The following is a 21,628-nucleotide window of genomic DNA, read 5'->3' as shown; positions in this document are numbered from 1 at the left end:
CGGCGTCCTGTTGTGCCCGCGTATGATGGTGTGCATTCCCGTGTCATTGGCCAGCGCCGGGTTGCAGCCGGGGATCGGGCTAATTTGTCCATTTGGCCTGCACTTTGTGCGCCACGCCGGAGAATTGCATTTTGTCCACATTTTGTAGGGCACGTTTGATAGTTGGATATGCGCGGTGTATCCCAGTGGGTTGAGCGGTGTCGTTTCCGGTTGTGCTGCGTCCGGACGGACTGGTCCATTATATCAGGGGGCACTTTATTAGGCCGCGGCCAAGTGCTGGCTGGGGACGCAATGCGAAATAAGCTATGATTTACGCGGCGCTTTTTCCGCGCGATGTCGTAATTCGTAATGGGGATTTATTTCTTTTATGGCGTGGAAGATGTTGAACGGAAAGTGGATCCGATTTTTATTACGCAGAAGCGTCGAAAAATTTTTTATTTAAACTTTAATTTTACAATAAGGTCTACAGAGCCAGTTTATTTCCGATCCGTTTATTTCCGTTGACTACGTTATTGGCACTGAAATGTTCGTTACGTTGCGAATAATTGTAGTGCAGTGGCTGTTGTATATTTCGCTAGAGTCGTGAGCTTGTTTAATAACGATCCCGGAATGGTTAAATAATGAGTATGTAATTTTTTCCATAATTTTTCCTGTTTAAAATAGGTTTAGGGAAACGGAAAAATTCGTGGTGCATTTTTGAAATTTAGGCAGATGAAATTGAAGAGTAAATATACAAAACACATTCAAGTTATTTTTGTTCGAGTACGTAATATTATACCTTGTTATATTCTAAAAAATAAGATACCGCGAAATTTTCATACGGTTTTTTGGCGAAAGTTTCAGACAGCTTTAATTTTCCAGATAAAAAATCAGGTGATTGTGAAAAAGTTGACCTGCGACAGCTTATGTTGAATTTTTCACTTTTGCCGACGTTCGCTGCTGTTTTATAACGGCGAAAACGACCCGGCAAAGGTGTAAGAAAGATTACGGCATTTTTATTGTATTGTTGCTGATCGGTTGGGATTGAACAGCGCGCTTTCGATTGAGTCGTATTATCCGAGCGGCGGATTAAGTTTCTTAACGATTAGAGTAGATTGCGAGGAGAGAATTGACGGGTCGGCTTACGCCGGGATAATATGCGGCTCTTTATTGAGTGGACATTTCTCCAATCTGTCAGACGTCAAAATGGATTTTTCGGAATGTTTGAGCATCTGTTTGGTGCGCTGGAATGCGCTGACATAAATATTTGCGCCCTGAGAACTCGATAATTGTCGATGAACTGAATGTTTTTCTTACTAATTAAATAGAAAAAAATCGCACATTTATTCTTGTCCTGAATCACTAAAAATAAAATTTTCTTAATAATTATTATTTTTTTAAAAGTAACGGATAAATAGAAAAAATTCCGTTGAAGGAGAGTTTTTTAATATTTATGTTTTGAATTTGGCCATTTAATTTATTTAGATTTTTCTCAAACGGATATTTACTGCATTTAGTTTATTTATATTTTTTTAAAACGGATATTTATTGATTTTTTTATGGGTATTTTTTATCAAATGCATGCATTTCTAAAAATAACTGCGAAGCCGGTTATTTTAAAATTTTAGATTTTAATGCAACCTGTCTGTAATAAAAGTAGAAAAATCCAAAATGCGTTATTTAATGGAAACAGCGATGTGTATCTCCGTGTATTACGATTAAATTATTTTTCTGGTGGTTATTATGTTGTGAACCTTTGATCGAATGCGATTCGGGAGCATTAGCCGGTGCATTAAAGCGAGCTTCCGGTTGTTTGGTCATTCAGCGCATTGTCCGCACATCGGCGCACCTGGAGGGGCGCATCTTCATTGCGTGGATGCCGGGCGTTTTTAAACTGATTATGTGCAATGCCCATGATTAGCCAACATGTGCGATGATGCAACAGGACAGAAACGTCGCGCTGCAGATGTTGGCCAATGAATTTTCGCTGACCATCTGCTTCGCCGGTTTATTTGCTCAAATGAGCACGTGGCGAAGGCAATTTGGCAGATGTTTTTCGCTGGAATGTTCCTTCTAGTTTTGATTTACTCTTTTTTTGGCTACGGTGGGTGCGTTTCAAATTAAATCGCGAGGTATTAAAAAATAAATCGATGGATTAAATTTGGTGATTTGGTATCGATTTTTTGGTGATTTTATTTTGTTTTTGTCCGTAGTTTTGTTTTGCTTAGTTTCACATAGATATTTATAGTTGTTTGCTAATAATTTCATTTTTGTTTTGTTTTATGATTTGTTGTTAAATGATTTTTTTATTTTTGCTAATAAGTAATAATGCATGTTAAACAAAAAAATATATAAGTGCATGTATATATTTTTTATTTTCATGTATAAATGAATTCATAAAAATTTATTCAAATTATTGCAGTAATTGATATATGAGTATATCCAGTTTATAATTTTATTATTGATTATACTAGTTTGCAATTATTTAGGATAATTTGTACATTAGTTTTATTTAATCTGGATGTAAGTTTCGGATTGTTATTGCGCATGAATGAGTTGCCGATGAAATCAATAATGTACCGACTGAGTTAGAACGGTAGGCACTGGATGATTTCAGCTGCTTTTATATTAACGAAAATCATAGAGATCCGCGGGTGACCACCTGTCGGTAAATGCTAACATATTTTGGTGCGATTTATTGTCTGAGCCGGAGTGATGTCAATATAGCCGAATTGTAAAATTGCGGGCGGCTCAGCATCTTGTCCCTTTCAGCGCTGATTATGTATGTCCAATCCGGCCTGTCCGTTTTATACAGAATTTAATACGAATATATATACGAAGGCTGTGTGTTTATGTCAAGTGCAACCTGTCATAGCGCACAGTGTTCCGCGCGGCAGCTGGTGTGATTGTGCCTGATTAAACAAATGCCGGGTCTTTTATGCATTAATCTTCATGTTTTTCATCAGGAGAAGTGTGGGGTGGGTTAAATTATTTTAAGGAAAATTTTCGGCAGGTTTCGGCAAATTTTAGCTGTAAATATTATATAAAATCAAAGGTCTGTTGAATAAAATTTGTCTTTATTTTACTTGACTTTAAATGAATATTTCTGAAAGTTTCAAACATTTTCTTTTTTTTAAAGACGCTTTTTTGCAGTTTGTGTGGTTTTAGAATTTTTTCCTGTAAATTGTTTTATATTTTTTACAATTTGGCTCTGATTTATTATGTTTTAGAATTATTGTATATTTTTTTGTCTTTTACGATTTTTTTTCACTTAATTTTTTTTAAGTATGGTCCTGTATGGACGGTACGCTTATTTTCGGATGTTTTGGTTGCATACGCTTATTTTTTATTACGGTACGCCGACGGTACGCTTATTTTCGGATGTTTTGGTTGCATTCGTGATTTTTCCGCGTTGCAGAATCAATGAAATTGATTTTTTAAACAGATCACATTTAAATGCGGTGTTGGGTTTCACGTTTAAAAAACCGCTATTCACGGGTGAACCAGTTTACCAGTTGGTCGGTCGGAAGTTTTGAAATGCGATTATGCTAGTGCCGATTTCGCACTGGCCATGGTGACCGGTTTGGGGTGATTATGTGATTTTGATGTTGTGCGGTATGAAAGTAATGCCGCGGTGGCTTTACGGGCCCTCTCGAGCACGGTTGATTTGTGTTTACAAAACATAACATTTCCGGCTGCTTGTGATGGAGTGCCTTGGAACGTGGTGGTCTGCTCAAAAGCCGCTGTGATCGGAGTTTCTTTAGCCAAGAAAATGCCGGCATCTTCGTTGACTTGTAACAAATTCATATATGTATTCTTGCAGCCAGTTGATTTAAAATCTGCTTTGCCATGTTATCTATCGTAGTCGCATTAATTTAACGTGGAGTTGATTGTAGAGTAATGGCTGTTAAGGACTTTATTTCTCAATATGTACAAAGCGAGCTTCACTCAACAAATCAGATCAAATGAAGAATTTGTCCCAATGGCTGTTTATTTCGAGTGTTTCCATTAAAAGCAGCACTAACCGTAAGAATTGTATTTTACAGTAATTGATAAAACGTGATTTTTCTCAATCAAAATTTTTTTAGATAAATTGATGACAGCGTTGTAAGGTGCAGAAGTAAAATACGTTTTTAAAGGAAAATAAAAATCCAGACGAAGGAGGTACTAAATGAAAATATATACCACAAAGCAGAAAAGTTTTAAATGAAAAATATGATTACAGAAGAATGTGAAGAAGAGAAAAAATAAAGAACCGAGAAAAATTCTTTAACCGAGAAAAATAAAGACAGAGGTGAAAACGTCCCTAAATTATTTTAAAAAAATGAAAAACGGATTGCGAAAATAATTTAAAGAAGGATACAGCGCGAAACGGCGTTTGGGGTCATTTTTATATATGGCCGAAATTCCTTTTGAAAGCGTTGCGGACATAAACGCTTGTTTACGCGAAATGTCCTCCTGAAAAGGACTGGCGGTATTGAATCAGGAGAGCAAGCGGTGCGTGGTGAGGTTAGGAATAATTAGTCCGGACTTGAAAGGCAAATTTGAGATTAATCGCACCAAAGCCCTGACAAACACGCCCGGCTGTATTCTGTGTCGCTGGCGCCATTTAGCTGACCGGAAGCGCAGTGGAAATCAATTTGTTTTCGGGCCGAATGCGTTGTGTGTCCCGCGCACGGTCCGGCCAACATGCTGGGCCTAATCATAATGCACTTCCGTCCGCACTTAGTCGTCATGTTGCCCCGGCTGGTTGCCGGAATTCGGGGGAGATTTTAATTTGAAAATGGCGGATGATTTTTATCAATCGTAAAAGTTCATTGATTTTGAAGCTGCTGTCGTGGAAACGGTTTTCATTTATTTCTTCAGATATTTTTACAATTTAAAAATTCAGTATAAAATAGATTCTGAATTCCAGAAAACATTTGGAATTCTTAAGAATATTCAGAATAAAAGGTTTTGATCTATGGATTTTTCGATCCGAGAAGATAAATTCGATTTATTGAGAATTTTGTAAAAAATATACATTCCTAATATTCTGATATTCCCTAAAATTCTGCTTGTGTTCTAGAATTTTGAATTGAGTTTTACCGGAAAGGTTTTTAAATTGTATAAATTGCGAATTTATGCAATTTAAAAAATAAATTGTTTTAAACAATTTATACAATTTATTTGTATAAATCGTGCGAATTGTTTTAAATTGTTTAAATTTGTGAATTCGCTGCATGATTGCAAACGTGATTCGAAATATATTTTTGGCCAATTAAAAACGCTGTTTAGATCTTGACGTTAGTACGGAATTAATTTTGATTATTTTTTGGTTGAAATATTTGACGATTGGGGCGTTTCACGGCGGAAGTATGCCCTCGTTTTTCAATGAAGTTATAAAATTTGGAAAATCGCGCCCGCGAATGGAAAATGTCAGAGCAGCCGGGTAATAAACGAGTATTTAATTTTTTCGCGCTTCGCCACGCTTGACGAGTGTATTTTGGCCGGCTGATGAATTATGATATGGAAATCGGTAAATGGGGCGATAATGTCAAACAGCTCGGAACCGACATTGACTAACCGTTCCCCTCGGAAGCCGGCATGAGAGAAATTCGAAAAATGTCAAGTGTTTCTAACCAGTTACACAGCGCCTTTCCGGTTCCGGGCAGCGCTCGAGTAACACGTTAACAACTGACCATAATCTAAAGGGACATACATTCTCCGATCGTAAAAATACATTTATTAGGTCGAGTATGGAGACCCACGCGTCGACAAGTAGTTATTAAACATTGCAAATTCAAAAAGCGGTGCAAGTTATTTATTTTCCGGTTTTAGTGGGAGGTCGCCTTATTTTCCCCAGAAATTAAATAATTGAATCTGTAGTTGCGTGACTGGCAAATTGAGACATTTCGTTAATTCAGCAAACGGGAAAAAATATTTCTTCATCAGTTTTTTTGCGAAATATTGCCGGAAATTTTTCGCTGCCCTTGAATTATATTTTATTGTTAATTTTATTCTGTTCTTAATTTACTAAATAATTTTTAAATGGTTATTATATTATTACTGTTAAAAAACAGAATAAAGATAATAATTTTAAAACATTTTCTATTTATATTATATAATTATAATTTTTACTATTTGATAATTTTTTCGAAATTTACTGAAAAATGTCTGCGTTGCTTGAAGCTTTGAAAACGCCTGCTGACAATATTTTCAGTCAGTTTTTGACCTCTTATCTGCCGTATTTTCGGTGTTGCCGGCAAAACACGGAGCGCCGTGTTGAATGTTTTTTATCCAAACAAACGCGGTTAGTTGTATCAATAATTACTATGATTATGGATGGCCATGCCGGTGTTGAATGGTGGGGTTTGTATCGGAAATCCGCGCATTGACGCAGTCGGCAACAATATTTGTAGCCGTGATCAGTGAGCTGTATTGTGTCGAGGGGACGACAAGTTTTTTTTACTCCACCGATTAGCCGATGTAGTGCTAATCGTTGACCTCTGATTTATTACAGTTCATTGCGGTTGAATATGCCGCTGAAAAATTGCCGATATGCATGGGTTTCTTTGCGGATTTATCTGTTGTGAAATCGGTCAATTTTTCACAGAATTATTGCGGATTAAACTCAGTCGATTATAATGCCAAGATTTTCGAAAATTTTCGATTAAAATAATACAAGATTTTTGAATTATTTTCTGTGTATTCATAGCTGATGTGTTTTTATTTCTATTGAAATATTATTGAATGTTGATGTATGAAATTTAAAATATTTGCGCAGAACATAATTATCTGAAAATTGAATCACTGATGTAAAAGTAAATTTAATAAAATAAGTTATTAATAAATTTTTAAAAAATTGCAGTCGAGCTTAATTATGTTAAACTGGAATTATTAAATTTTTGTGGAACGTGGAATCGGAATTATTCTTGCGCAATAAATAAAAAAGAATTACACATTTTTTAATAATAATTCTAATTTTTTGGCCTGAAAAACTAGTTTAGGAAAAAAGAAATTATTTATAAAATTACTCATGATTTCCGGAAAGGAAAATAACACGGTGTGTTTATTGATTTTATTTGGGTTACGCCTTTATTACCCCATAACAGCCCGGCTGTACAATTGCAACCGGCTCGTTTTCTGGTTGATAAACAGATATTATTACACTGTTGCATTGTCCGCGTGAAGCCTTGGCTTTTTTCTCCCAACCGGAAATCACCGTCCTGATTCATGCGGCACGCGGCCCAACGCAGTACACAATTATTATACACTAACCCACTTTCCAAGCTGTTAATTGCCCGGCAGGTTTTATGACCTGGAATCAGCTACAACGTGATGTTGTCACGATCCACCGATTCTGATAAAATAGGTGCCAAAAACACAGCAGGAAAAAATTCGACAAAATTGTATTTTTATTGGCTAAACACTGAGCGATTTTGTTTGGATTTGTTATCGAATTTTGCCGGTTGTTTGTTCTTTTGAGAAAAATAAATAGAAGGAATTTATCGGGGCTGTTTTGAACGTTGCCGATTCGGCAGACTGAAATCGTGTAAATTTTAAAATCGGTGGAATGCATAATTTTCGTGTTTGTCTGATATCGGCTGGTTGATAAGTTATAACGTCCGTAATTTTAAATGCGAAGGTTGAGGAGAAAATTGGAAGGTGCAGAAAGATTAGGAGGTGAAACTGAAGCGCTTGTAAAGTGCCGGCGACGGGCAGAAATGAGTGGTTGGTGCGTTAGAGCGTGTCGGATTGCACTGGCAATTACATGATGTTCGTAGTGCAGTGGCTTGATTAACGAAGTCTTATACGGCAGCAAAGTCAATTCAGTAAAATATTCTTGATATATCGCATGTTTTGACTTTCCTTACTTTATTTTTTTAGCTTATATTATTTTGAGAAAAAGTAGTATAGGTATTTTAAGTAAACGAGAAGAAAAGTGTTTTAATTTAATTGTTAATCGAAAGGGAAAATATGGAGCCAGGTGCAATACGGCTTACTGTTCTCTTTTAATTCAATAAAAATGATGGATCTGCAGCAGAATCAAAGGTCAGGTGGGATATCTGCTGGAGGGCTGGAAAATGTTAAGCACCTGCTGCTTTGTTTGCTCAGGATCGAAATGCGCCGCGTACCGGTGATGAAAACTGCTGCTGTTCGCTTTAAACGAGTGTGCATTATACACAGACATGCCAGCGAGCGGTGTGGTGTACATTCTTAACGAGTGTGTACATTTCACGAGAGATATTAAGGTACAACACGAGTTGCGCTGTATATCCGGATATACGCACGTGTACGACTCCGGCGCCAGGTTGTACGAGCGGTATAGTACGGTTGTGTCCACTGTGCGCAAGTGGACGCTGTACATCCGCGTACTGTGTAAACGGCAGCGTTTACGCTGCACACGAGTGTTCTGATTCGTCAGTGGTCAGTTGAAATACGATCCGTTCTGCGTGTCCCTGTGGCGGTGGAGAGCAGCGACAGGGGCCCACTCGAGTTTGATGGTCATCTCTCGAATTGGCGGAGAGGCCGGCCAGTGATAGAGACTAGAGAAACAGAGAGAGGCAGGCTGAATTTAATCGCTGCCGGTTCGGCTTGACTGGATGCCAGCGTGCTTTAATAGTGTGTACCCAGTGCAGCTGATAGCGTGCGAGGTGGCCATTTCTCTCTCGTTTTTATTTTATACCCGCAGTTAGTTTGCATTTTCTGCCGCGGTGTTTCAGTCGCTCAGGTGAGAGAGTATGTGGACTGTTTGATGAATTTTCCCTGCTACTGCCTACTTGAAGACGTGCCGCGAATAATTTCCATCCACATTTTTGATTAGATTTGTTCTAGGAACTGTTGCTGTGTGCTTGAATGTGGTTTTTTACCACGCGGATGTTTAATTTATTTTTGGGGAATTTTTGGAGGATTCGTGGAAGAAGTTATTGACATTGGTTGGTGGGTCGGTGCAGTGTTATTCGGTATTTTGTCGTGTTTTTTCATTTTTTTTATGAATGACATCCTGCGTGCTGTAATTTGTATTGCACTAAACAGAGAATTTGTTGAGCAATCGTAGAGTAATGGCTGCGAAAGCATGAAGTCCGGAATTTACTGCTGCTTTTGCTGCTGCCATCGTGTTGAAATTGGGGTGCTACGCCAAGTTCGGGCAGTTACAAAAATTTCTCTGCTTCTACCAGTTAAGTCTAATATTTTTTATTTATTCTTGCAAGATAGTTCTTATCCTGGACCACCTTAGGTAAATTTGTTTCTATGCAAAAAGCTGATGTACAAGGAATGCGAGCCGAATTTCTAATTTCATTTTTTGTGCAAAAATCGCACTGCTTAGTACGAAATAATCATGTTCCTTCACCAAAAATTTAAAAATTGGTGGACATTGAGAACTGTGAGGAGTGAGCTGTATTTTCTAAGGGTCCTTCCCTACCTTCAGTTTAAACAATAAAATCTTCCCTAATGGAATCGGTGCTCTAGGCATCCGCATTCCCCTGCAGGTACTTTTTAACATACAAGTCTATGGGAAATGCATCTTGTTCCGAGGTCACCTCGAGCACTGATGGCGCAAGTCCCCATTGCCGACCCTTGAACGACACCCACTGCGTCACTCAATAGTTTTTAAAATGGCTCGCGCAAGAATATTTGTTGGGACATTTTGAATCGGTCCAGTTATAAGCCCCCGAAAAACTACCTTCACCCCCGCCTCTTATATTCCGCCTGACCCCTTACTATCTAGTCGAATGATTAAAAATCAGACACTGTTAGATTCGCAAGAAAAAGTTACACTAGAAAAGTGAAAAAACGAAAACAAAATGGCGTACGGGAATATTTATAATTTATTTTACGCAACTGCCCGAACTTGGCGTAGCACCCCTGTAATAGTGCAATTGCTTTAAATGTTGAATAATGAATTTTTTCCTGGAAAGAAAATGATGCTATGAAAAATATTTACATAATTAGTGAAATTTGCCAGTGCAAAAATACAGCAATATGAAATAATTGTTTCAGTTCGCGAAGGGTGCAGGATATGCACCGGAATTGTATCAGTTTTAATCAGAAATGGTTTCTTCAGTGAAAACTGATTAATTTCATTGAAAACTGTTGCAATTTGCAGCTATTTTTGCGTTGATTCTGCTGCCCTCTTTGAGCATAGCATTTTAAAATTTAGAAAAAATTATTAATCGGATTACCAGTGTGTATAAAAAATATTAGAAATTTATATTTCACTCAGATCTTTGTATTTATTTTGGTAAACTGTTGTACTCGTAATTCGCAGTACGCTGCTGCGTGACGCTGCTGCCAGTCTGTGAGCGTAAGATTTGAAAACTGAAAAAAAGATACCTAATCGGATTGCCGGTGTTTATAAAAAATATTAAAAATTCTAATTCATCTATGCAAATCTTTCGTGGATAATTGTTATTCTTGACGTGCGATTAATTGGTAAAAAATCACCAGCATCTCTCACTTCGTCCCTGGCCTGAAGGACAAGCCGGGATTGGAGCCAAGGGGTGGCTTGGTTTGACGAGTGCGATGATTATCCAGTGGTTGTATAATAGCGTGTTGCGCATCGAGTGTCGCCTGAGCACTTGTTGCGCATGTAAATCACTCGATTGTTCCATATCTCTGCGACGTGTGTGTGTGTTTTTTATATCAGCGCGCATGCTGTTGTTGCTGCGAAAATCCGGTTGTAATCCGAGCGGGTACGTGTTTGTATAACATGCCTAATCGCTCGGCTAATTTATTCCGGTTGTGTTGTCTTCGGGGGGAGAGAAAAATCTGGTGAAAGAGCGAGACCGGGTGGGCTGTGATTTACGGTGTTCCATGTTAACGAGAAATTCACGAAACCGCGGCTAATCGATCAAAATTCCTGTGTAATGGACCTGGTCAGCTGGTGCACGAGGGAGGCGCTAAGCCGCATACCTGAATATGCTTTCGAGGGGGGTGGTGCGTTGTTTTACCTCCGGGGTGGACATAAAAATAATGTTATTATTATTACGGAAATTATTGTGAAAAATTTTTTGATTTATTATTTAAAAATTGAAGAATTTTTTTGAGTTATTACTAAATAGGATTTAGTATCATGAATTATTAAGAAAATACGAAAAATTAATATGAAAATTGCATTCACGATTATTTTGGGAACTCCAGATATTTTTGGGATTATTTTTACATCCTATTACGTTTGCAGTTGCTTGTAAAATCAGTGGAAGCGTAGTAAAGTGGCACTAACCCCGCAAATACTCCCTCTCATATCTTGTTGGGTTGTCTAATGTGCAGCACGAATTTACTGTTTAATTTGATATTATTTCTAGGTGGTGCACGGAACGATTGAGAATCTGGTATCGCGGTTAAACCAAGCCAAAGATAATCTTAGCCAAAGGAATTCGGCGGAATTGCCGGTGGATTTCGCGGTACGCCTGCGCCATTTGGAGACGCGTTTGCATCAGTGTTGGCTGAAATCTCTGGAGCGCCAACTGCGTCTGGAAGAGGAAATCCACCGCTGTTCGCTGCTCGTAAGTTTAAACTTTTTTCCATATATTCACTGTTTTGTGATACGTATTTGCTGAATACAGTAATTTATGTTAGTCATGATTCGGTATGTTCTGCAGTTGTCATCGTTAACTGGTGAAAGTGTAGAGAAGTGGCGCTACGCATCGCAGTGAATTCTATTCGTTAATCGGTTCTCACGGGTGAAATAAGCTAGATTTAAATTATATCAAAATTATTTTTGATGGTGATTGGTGAAGCATGGATATTTTTGAAAATATGGGATTACATGGGAATTTTTAATTTGCTCGCGGTTGCCTCAAGTATACTGGTTTTTTTCCGTTCGGGAAGCAGTGCTGTTGCAAAATTAGGATAATTTTTCTTTGATGGAGGAATTTTTGGAAATTGCTCGGAATAAAACCATATTTCGTCTGATTGTGAAGCGTCCGCGCTATGGAAAAAATAAACATTTTAAATAAATTTGGCGTAATGTGAGAAAAATGTGCTTACCGGGTAATATGTTTGCCTCGGAGATGTCTTCACGATTCAGCGTGATTCTTATGCAAAGGGTCTGTTTGAGCAAGACGGTAAATGGGTCTTTTGTGGGGTGGTAGTTGACTTGTTGCTGACAAAAGACGCTTTTGTGGACAGTGTGGGTGGCTGGCTGAGTGATGGAGAGATGCGCTGGCAGCTGACATGTCCGCGCTTTGTGCCCGTGTCGCGCCGTTCTCATCTCATTCCTCGCCGCGGCAGTCTCTGTAATCCGATAGTTATTTTGCTGCTGCATGTTTTTAAATACCGTTTCGGTTTTTGATATTTTGGCAAAACGGCAGCAGCTGCAGAACCTGCATATAAAATTGGAAATTTTCGTAGATCAGTGGCTCACGGACACGGTCAGCTAATAGAATACGAGTACACGTACAAACGAAAGAGTAGCTTGTTGCCGAATGCTGTAGTGGTTCGCTTTCAAATTTTCATACAACGTGAATTTTCAAATAAATTTTTTACCTGCTGATGTCTTTTCTTTATGATTTATTTGGTTTTTTTTCTAACCTGCGTGTGAGTTAGTATTTTAGTTCCATTTTCATATTGGAAAAACAGCTCGCTGTTTGGTTTATTTAGAGGTATTTCGTTTTAGACTCGTTTTTGCTGTTTTTTAGAAAACAAATACTTTTGAGAAACTTCTGCAGTAATTCAGACAAAAATAGAAATGGGAGGATTTAAATTATTTATATGTTGTAAACGACTGGAGGCCCGCTTTTATCAGTGATAAATGCTTCTTATTTTGAACTAATAAATGTTGGACTTTTATCCGCCGCAACGGTGAATAATAATTTTGATGGGTGGCCCTTTGGAGTTTGAACCTGTTTTGGTGGTGGCGAAAACGGTGTGGATGTGAGTAGATTACACTGATGCGAGAAATTTGAATAATACGCGCTTGATTACGAAATCACACGCAAGGACACTTATCGGCCAACGTTCAGCCGTGCGCACTGCGCTGGTTGGTCAGCTGGCAGATGGGTTGCGTGTAGCAGCGGCTTGTTTGCTTTTCCCACGATTGGTAGCCACGCGGAAACTGATCGCACCTTTTAAATGGTGATTTGCGCAATGGCACCTGTAATTATGGTCGGTATTGCGTGCGGTTAATCGTAGAATACAGCAGTAACAGCACACGGGCACTTGTTAAAATTACAGGTAAACTGTGAGTAAACTAAGCCTGGGAGAAAATTGGCAGAATTTTGGGAGGAAAGCGTAGAACAGTGCCTCACAGTATTGGCGCGTTTGGTAGCATGAGACGACACTACATAGTGAATGACCGCCAGTCATGATTTTGGGGCGTTGACTTTCTTTCGTAGTTCGCATAATAAAGTATTAATCTGTTTTTTTTTTGTGATAATAATTTTGATAATCTGTTTTTATTTAGCAGTTTTTTATCACGGATTTTGTTTAGTTCAATTTGTCTGCGCAGTTATGGCAAAAAGTACGAAAAATGCGCTTCACGATACTCGTACCGGCATTGTTATTTGTAGAAGCTGCAGTTTGGTTGTGCGAGTTTTAATCAGCTGATAAATTTGAGAAAAATGAAACAACCGTTGCCGTTCAATAAGTCGAATAGCCCGGGAATTTTTTTACAGGATTTTGACGATCCCGAAAATCGTTCTTCCTCGTCGGAGTCGTGTTTGAGTGAGCCAGCGTTGCGATGCTGGGACTGGAGTGAGTGGGATCTGGTGCATTGCGCGTCCGCCGAAAACATGTCAGAAGAGAAGGGCGTGATGGCCGGCACCGCCGGGCAGGGCCTCAGCTCCCTGAAACTGGCGTTGAATCTCGCGAGCAACGGGAAACTGGAGCTGGTGTCGCAGGATATCGGGTACGCCAGCGAGAGCTCCACGTTGAATTTATCGATGGATGATGTGTCGCCGTCGCAGCCGTTGGCGCCGGTGCTGGGTAATACGGGCGCGGTTTCCGGTAAGAATCGAACGGAATTGAATTTATTCAATTTTATTTGTCATAATTTAAGTTTATTTATTTTCTAATTTTTTTTGGGATGTTTTTCCTAACTTCGTATGTAGTTTTTATCATATTTTTCTTTTCCGTAATTAAGTTGTTTTCTGGACTTTTTGTATTTTTGCGGCCATATTTTTCATATGAAATTTGGCAGAAATATGATGTGCCGATTTTTATTTCAACAGCGTCTCAATACTTTCGCATTTTTTGAAAGATTATTTTAATTCTGCATTAGTAGTAGTGTATTGTCATGATGCTAGTTGTATGTAAAGCGCCTGCGAGCAGTTGTTCGACTTTTAAGAAATTTTGTTCAATGAGCTGGAATCAGTTTTTGGTGCGCATATTTATCATTCAGCTAATTTATTTTATTTTGTTTTTTATTCGAATAATTCTGTTTTTAATTTATTTTTCATTTGCTAATTCTTTGTCTTTTATTTATCGAATGTTAATTATGTTTTTTCCCAGGGTTGATCAAAACCTTAACGGCCAGCCCCGGCCGCGTGACGCCGGCGGCCTCCGCGCACTCGGACACGGATTCCTCGCGGAAGGCGGACGCGCGCAGACTGCGTCTGCCGCTGGACCCGGCCATCCGCAACGGCAGTCTCAGCGCGTCACCCAACGAATTCTATTACAAAGTGGCGCCGTTGATACTGGACGCCCGGGCGGAAGTGCTGACGCGCTCGGCCAAGGGCTCCTTGTCCAAGTTACGCGCCGGACCGGCACTGGCCTTCACCGACGATGAAGGAGAATCCAAGAACTTCCAGTAAGAGTAATTCGAGTAATTTTTTATTGGCGTTTTCCCTGTAATTTTGAATTTTTTACGTGTTTAACGGTTTTTCTTCAAAACTTTTTTAAGTTTTCGGTACATTGTACTTTTTGTAAAATATTCGTTGTGAGAGGTAATCGATTCACCATGTGTGTTATTTTTTTAAAATTTAATTATTTTTCTAAATTTATTTATTTTAAATTTAAATTATGTTATTTTTTTTAAATTTAATTTCATAATGATTAGTAATTTTATAATTCTCTTTTTTATTTTTTTCACTTTGAATTTTTCCAGTTCCCGTAATTATTAACAGACAACAGCCAGCAGAGTAACAAAAAACGGGCTAGAAACAATTGCCGTAGTAATTTTGTTAAATCGTAGATAGATGGCTCACGAACAACTCGAAAATCAACTTTCGTTGTTATGTGAACTGATGCGTGGAAACACTGCAGTAATGTTGTCCGTCAGAATTTGAAAGTAATTTTTTAACATAAAGCTGTATGTTCGTGTGGTGATGAAATTTTTGTTTGTTAAACTGTTGGTTTTTGAACTGCGCGATTTTGCATTGTTTCTTGGTGATTAAAATTTCGGTGAGGCTGCATTTGCATTTTTATTATTACGTGCGATTTTCAACCAGTATTAACAATCAATACTTACGAGTACTGACAGAATCGTAGAACAGTGACTCTTCTAATTCATGATGTTCTCTTTCGCTGCTGTCTGAAGAGCGCCTCTGCTTACAGTCAGGTCAATGGTAGTCGATATGAAATTTTCCAAACGGTAAACTTTTTCCGTTATAATTAGAAACGTCGTTTTAACGGTCACGAAAAGTACAAATAATAAATAATGTAAAAAACATCCTTCTGAAAATTTTTTTTAATATTTTTCGTAATGCGCAAAATACAGTAAACATATCCTAGTAAATAAATTGCAATATTCTTCATAATACATAGAAAAGTAGTAATTTATTTTTTTTTTCACAGGTTGCTGTCGGAAATCACAGCGGAAGTGACCGTGGATCCTCCGAAACGGTCCAGCCTCCCGACCGACTCCTTCACCACCCCGCCACGGACCCTCCGCGCCCGCACCCTCCCCCCGGAAGACCGCACCGCGTTACTGGCCTCCCAGTGCACCCCGCAACCCCCGGAGACCCTCCGCCGCAAACCCCGACGACGCCGGCCCTGGTCGCTGCACCTCCAGGACCCCCGGCACGGGGGCTCCCCCGGGGTGTCGGCCGCGGTGTCGGAGAGCGCCCTGGCCGGGCAGGCCCTCCCCGGGATGCTGCGGGGCGGTCGGCAGCGGCGCGGCGTGGTGGTGGACTGGTCAGGGAGCAGTAGTGAAGGGGGCCTGGAGAGTGAGGAGGATTTGGAAGGGAGTCGACTGACGGTGACGGGGAGGGGCGCACGGGGCGGGATCAAGAGTCAGAGTATGTCGGCGTTGGGACGAAGGCGGGAGCGCGGGGAGTGGGGAGATTGAGAGCAGTTTCTGGGATGATTATCAGGTGGGGAAGATGGTACTAAAAACGTTATTATAAACGTAAGGTTTTTTTAGGTGGTTTAAAATTGGTTGTAGATACGGGAGAAAATTGGTAGGTAACTGAAAAAAGGATAGTTTTGGTAATATTTTGAATAAATGAAAGAATGATTGAGTAGTTCATCACTTACGACATAAAAGGGGCAAATGTAGAAAATATTATCTTGGAATACGTTAATAAGAAAGACTTTAACTAATAAATAATTTACATATTAGTTTACTAATTTACTGATTTAATTTTTTCTACATGAATAATTTTGTTACAGTTTAAAATCAAGCTTAAAAATTGGATAAAACGTTTCCTTCGGTTAAATTTAATTGGTGTAGCGTAGTAAGATGGCAGCCGTCGTTAATATGCGCTTGAACGTGATAATTTCGGTATGCATTATAACACCGTGCATTTGTGAATTATAAAACATCAAATAAATTTTACATCAGTTGTTTTTAGTTGTTTGTATTTGGTTCCATTGATAAATTCTTGGATTGTTCGCAGCAAACTAGTTTATCTTGCGATTTTTTGTTGTAGTTGCGAAATTATCATACGTGTAGAATTTCAGTTAATCGAGAATCTGGGCGATTAAGAAATTTGTAGTGAAAATAATGTTAAATGAAAATGCAGAAAATTAAGGGATGATTGCAAGAAAGCGGCTTATGTTAGGATCCACCGTATTCAAGTGAAGCCTACTCGGAGAAGTCGGTGGACGAGAATGTCGTGCAGCAGATAACCAACTTCGGCGATGATTTCTGGACCATCCTCCCCTCGGGCTCGTCCAGTCTGAGCGTCAACGGCGAGCGGCACTGGAGCGAGTCGGACGGCGGCGAGTCCAGCGCCGAGGAACTGCGCAACGTCCTCAACGAGTCCCTGCGGCAGTTCCACATCGCGCAGACGGCACTGCGCGGCGCCGGTCACCGCCTGCGCAATCGCTGTGCACAGTTGGTACGTGGAAAAGAAAATTTCTTTCGTAGTGCAGTTTTTCTTCCTTGTTTCTGTATATAAATTTTTTGACGTAAATAAAGCCATTTGCAGCAATAGCCAATACTTCACCTTTCAGCAGTCGGTGGTGTGCAAGATACAAATTTGATTTATTGTAAAAAGAAAAGTAGTAATTTATTCTGAAAAAAAGTAATTTAACGAAATATGTTAAGCAAAATAATGGATATCGATCATGCACAGCGTTCAAGGCTGCAAATTGCGCCACTTCACTACCATATCTTCACACTAACTGCAGGCGATGTGTTTACAAATAACGCCATGAAATGCTGCCGGCTGCTCCGTGTAAAACACAGTAACATTCAAATAAGATCAATCACACTAACGGCTGTCTGCTTGTGAGTAATTTCTTGTCATACCACTTATGTATTTTTTTAAAATAGAAATCGGCAGTAAAAGAAGAATTAATAGTAATAATAGTCCACTTAATACGAACACCCCGCTAATAATTGGATAATACAATCCGCTGTTTAATACAATATTAGATAAAATGGTTATTGATAAATTTGGTCTGACAGTCAGTCGAAGAGAAAATTTGGTTGTTTTCAGAAGGAAATTCGGGCCACCTGCCAGACGAATCTGGACTGGCTGGGCACGATTGACAAGCACATCGCCGCCAGCGTCGACACGGCGGAGAATTCCCCGCTGACGGGCGAAAAAGGGCTAATCAGAGGTATGTGCTCAATTTATTTGTTGACCGGGGCGGGTGTTTTTTTTGGGCAGTTGTGTGAATTATTTGTCACATGTTTTTTGTGGATTTTTTCGTAATTATTGCTAGGTTAATTTTCCGGTTATTTTCTGCGTAGATTTGATTGAACGGTGGGATGGTCTGTTGGGCGAAGTGGTGCGCAGTGAAGCCTGTGGACAGTGGGCGCGTTCCATCAGTGAAGCGCTGCGGGATATCCAGGCCACGGTGGTGCTCTTATCTAACGCGTTTAATCCTAAACATCCCTCGCCACTCCTCATCCGCAGCGTCCAGGCCTGCGCCACGATCCACCAACAGATCCAGGTGTGGTTTTGAGTTCAAGTGTGTCGGATTACATTGCCAATTATGTACAGGGTGTTCGTAGTGCAGTGGCATGATTATTAAAACCAGTATGATGAGATTTAACGGGGAATAATTCCGAAAAATATTGTTGATGCTTTGTGTGTTAAAATTTGTTTTTTAAGCTTATGTTTGCCCGAAAGACTGTGTGTTTTAATAAATGGAAAGAACGTTTTTCAATTTAAACATCTGTTATTAATTTGTAAGAAAAAATATGGAGCCAGGTGCAGCTAACCTTGCAGCAAATTGAACTAAAGACAAATTTAATTATAAATACCAGTTACAGTTAAGACAAATTTAGAAAATTATTTTAAATCCATTATGAAATGTTAACCCTGTTTAATTAGAATTTGTTTTGAACATCCTGAATATTTGATTCACTTTTTCGTAATAAATCCGATACACTATGGGTACGTTTTCATGGTCACTGTAAATAACCAAGAAAAGTAGATGTGAATTTTCGGCGATTCGTCTTTAGGATTTTAACGTTTTGTCGATTTCAAATGAGCCGTTTTTGTCTACAGACGGGCGGTGGTTGTGTCGAGAAAGCAAAGTAGAAAAAATTTTAGAATTTTCTGTTTAACATAATAAAAATTATGAACAATAAAATCAAGGTTTCTTTTAAAAATCGAAAAAAATGTTTGAAAAAACTAAAGAAATTCTTGAGTTTAAAAATTGTTTTAAGAAATATAGGAAACATAGTATCGAATTACCGGTAAGCAGAAATTACTGAAAAAATAACCAAATTTATAGAAATTTGCAAATTCTTTGGTCGTATAATCGTGGCGGTATAATCCCAACCGGAAATGAGCCTTTCTTCCCGTTTCCAGACGAAACTGTCGACACTGGACACCTGCACCACGGACACGACGCGTCTGTTAACCCGCATCAGCGAGCACTCCACCAGCTGCGCCCTTTGCACACCTACCAGCGCTTCCCTCTTCGCCGACGCCCAATCCCTGCACCACCACCTGGACACCCTCTCCCAATTAGGCCGGCGCAGTCTGGACGACGTGGCCACCTACCAGCGCCGCTTATCCACCGTCCGCGGGCGGCTGACCACGCTGCAGTCCGCGCTGACCTCCTCCCTCCCGGATCTGGTGCCCCTGCACGACGGGGAAGCGGGCGGGGGGCGGGATCTCCCGGGGGAGTGGCGGGAGGTGGAGCGGCTGCTGCAGCAGCTGACGGGGATGGAGCGGTTTGTGCTGCTGGACGCCGAGGTCGGGGAGATGGTCAAGGAGGTCAAGGGGATGCTGGGGAAGATGGAGGAGGACGGGCGGGAGTGTCCGCGCCGGTAAGAGCAGCGGAAGAGGGTTAAACGACGCCCGCTAATTAGGATAAAACAGCTAAAGCGTATTCTGTGACTAAAAATATTATTGGATGCATGGAAATTGAATTGAATTTTATATGACGCATTTCCAGTAAAATATTGAAAGAGGTTGAGTTTTTTACATATTTGGAACAGTCTGTTTTATTTGCAAATTTATGTGTAATTATTGTTCTATTTATGGCATTGAAATAATTATTTTGTCGTACTCCAGAATGTCGAGATTTCAGGTTTCTTTAGAATATTTCAAATAGTTTAGGTATGTAGATGCATATTTTGAAAAAAAAATATTTCATAGGTGTATTTATTAATTTTGATCTGATTTACAATTAAATATTTTATTTAATACATCGAAGTAGATATTTCTAAAATTCTAGTCATGTTTCAAAGTATTGAAATATTGTCAATTTTTAAATATTTAAAATAGGTAGTTCAGATGTAGATATTTTCGGAATATATCGTTGGTGTATTTGTCAAAGATTTTCATCGACTAGTGACAGGACGCACAACATTATTGCGGAATAACGTAGTGCGTTGGCATACTGTAGCATCCGCACTACGCTCTAGCGCCGAGTAGCGTATGCAGACCATGAATTATCCCAATAAATTATTATTACATTATTTTCTTACATTGAAAAATAGCGCTAATGATGTTTTTGTTTTTCCGAATTTTATTTGAGTGTTTTACTGTACGAATGGGATTATTTAGTTTAGTGCTGTTCTCCTATTTTTGGAAATCGTTATGTATTTAGGTGTAAAGTTTTTATAGTGGTTGGTACGGCCATTCGACGTGAAAATAATCCAGCAGATACAGGAGTTTTTATATCTTGCTAATTATTTTCTTTTTATTAATGCGTTTTATAAATTTCAGGACATTTCTTCCTGCTGACAAACCGGAATCTCATAAACTGGAGGAAGCGCTCCCATTGATCCCGGAGAAGACGAGTGTCCTGTCCAAACCGGCAGCGACGACAACGGTCCGTCTTCCCGATCCTCTTCTCCATCGCGACTCGATCGTCAAAGTGAAGACGGACATTTTAGCGTCGAAATGGCGGCGCACGTGTCTGTTGAGCGCGCCGTTTGCCGGCTTGCTCATCTTCCTATGCCTGCTGGCCGGCGCCTTCCTCTTCCAGCCGCACTGCTGCTCCTACACCACCCAGAAGAATCTCTTCACCATCACCCTCGACTATCCAAACGGAAGTCCGCCCATCTGATTTGTTTCCGGGAATTTTGCGGAAATTATTTGTGGACTATTTCGAAATTTTTTGTGGATTTTTGCCGGTTTGTTGACCAAGTTTTCAGCTATTGCCTAAGAACTGTCATCATCGGAAAATTTTTCTGGAATATTTTTTCAAGCGTTGGAGAAATTTTCTGGATTTGCTTCTGAATATTTCCTGGAATTTTGGGATATTGTCGTGCGATATACTGAATATTTTGTGGAGTTTTTCCAGATTTGTTGACCAAGATTCCAGGCATCTACGGAAGGTCACCGATGTCTTCCGGAATTTCTGGAATTTTTTCGAAGTTCGGGAGCTTGGAGGATTTTTCTGGGAATATTTGTTAATTTTTCCGGGAATTTTGTGGAATGTTTTGAATCTTTTTATGGATTTTTGCCGGTTTATTGACCAATTTTCCAGTCATTTCCGCAAGGCTGTCGGCATCATCCGGAATTTTGTGGAATATTTTTCGGAGCGTGGAAGAAATTTTCTGAATTATTTGGGAAATTTTTCTGGGAATTTTGTGGAATATTCAGCGTTGTACGTAGTTTTTGCCTTGATCAGAGGGGCCTTGGATTGTTACACGGACATTCCAGAAGCGAAAACTTATTGCGGGAAAATGTGGGGTTGTTGTTGTTGGTTTTGCACAGGCCTGACTGATGCGCTGCATGTTGTGTTCCTTTTAGCAAGTTCTAAGTCAATTTATCATGTTTTGCGTGTTTATAATTGTCTGCGTTTGAAATTGGTGTAAAATTTGCAGCTGCTGAATTTTCCTCTGATGCAGTGTGAAATAAACTGAAGG

The 21,628-nt window shown here is 39.5% G+C and overlaps 2 protein-coding genes across 5 annotated transcripts in view; both read left to right on the top strand.

The window, feature by feature from the left end:
- The window catches only part of LOC129583025 (uncharacterized), a 25,546-nt gene extending 8,502 nt beyond the window's left edge, over nucleotides 1–17,044 (top strand). For all 4 annotated transcript variants that reach the window (XM_055474715.1, XM_055474714.1, XM_055474713.1 and 1 more), the window contains 5 exons: nucleotides 11,268–11,468; nucleotides 13,578–13,908; nucleotides 14,413–14,710; nucleotides 15,697–16,214; nucleotides 16,905–17,044. In XM_055474715.1, coding sequence (XP_055330690.1) covers nucleotides 11,268–11,468; nucleotides 13,578–13,908; nucleotides 14,413–14,710; nucleotides 15,697–16,189 — 1,323 coding nt within the window. In that variant the 3' untranslated portion in view covers nucleotides 16,190–16,214; nucleotides 16,905–17,044. The remainder of the gene's footprint in view (nucleotides 1–11,267; nucleotides 11,469–13,577; nucleotides 13,909–14,412; nucleotides 14,711–15,696; nucleotides 16,215–16,904) is intronic.
- On the top strand, nucleotides 16,583–21,628 carry LOC129582942 (uncharacterized). Its single transcript, XM_055474573.1, has 6 exons — nucleotides 16,583–16,624; nucleotides 16,905–17,183; nucleotides 17,787–17,910; nucleotides 18,044–18,246; nucleotides 19,113–19,576; nucleotides 20,481–21,628. Exons 1-6 carry the CDS (start codon nucleotides 16,583–16,585, stop codon nucleotides 20,821–20,823), a joined length of 1,455 nt encoding a protein of 484 aa, XP_055330548.1. The 3' UTR covers nucleotides 20,824–21,628.

Source organism: Paramacrobiotus metropolitanus, unplaced genomic scaffold (genome assembly GCF_019649055.1).
Source record: "Paramacrobiotus metropolitanus isolate TYO unplaced genomic scaffold, Prichtersi_v1.0 Parri_scaffold0000009, whole genome shotgun sequence".
In the NCBI taxonomy this organism is placed as follows: domain Eukaryota; kingdom Metazoa; phylum Tardigrada; class Eutardigrada; order Parachela; family Macrobiotidae; genus Paramacrobiotus; species Paramacrobiotus metropolitanus.
This window is presented reverse-complemented; position numbering and strand designations above follow the sequence as displayed.

Bases quoted from the DNA above. Each gene is read 5' to 3' on its own strand.
- LOC129582942 (XM_055474573.1), top strand. From the start codon at position 16,583: ATGGCAGCCGTCGTTAATATGCGCTTGAACGTGATAATTTCG. The intron at 16,625-16,904 runs GTATGCATTATA...GGCTTATGTTAG, and splicing joins GCTTGAACGTGATAATTTCG to GATCCACCGTATTCAAGTGA. The intron at 18,247-19,112 runs GTGTGGTTTTGA...TCCCGTTTCCAG, and splicing joins CGATCCACCAACAGATCCAG to ACGAAACTGTCGACACTGGA.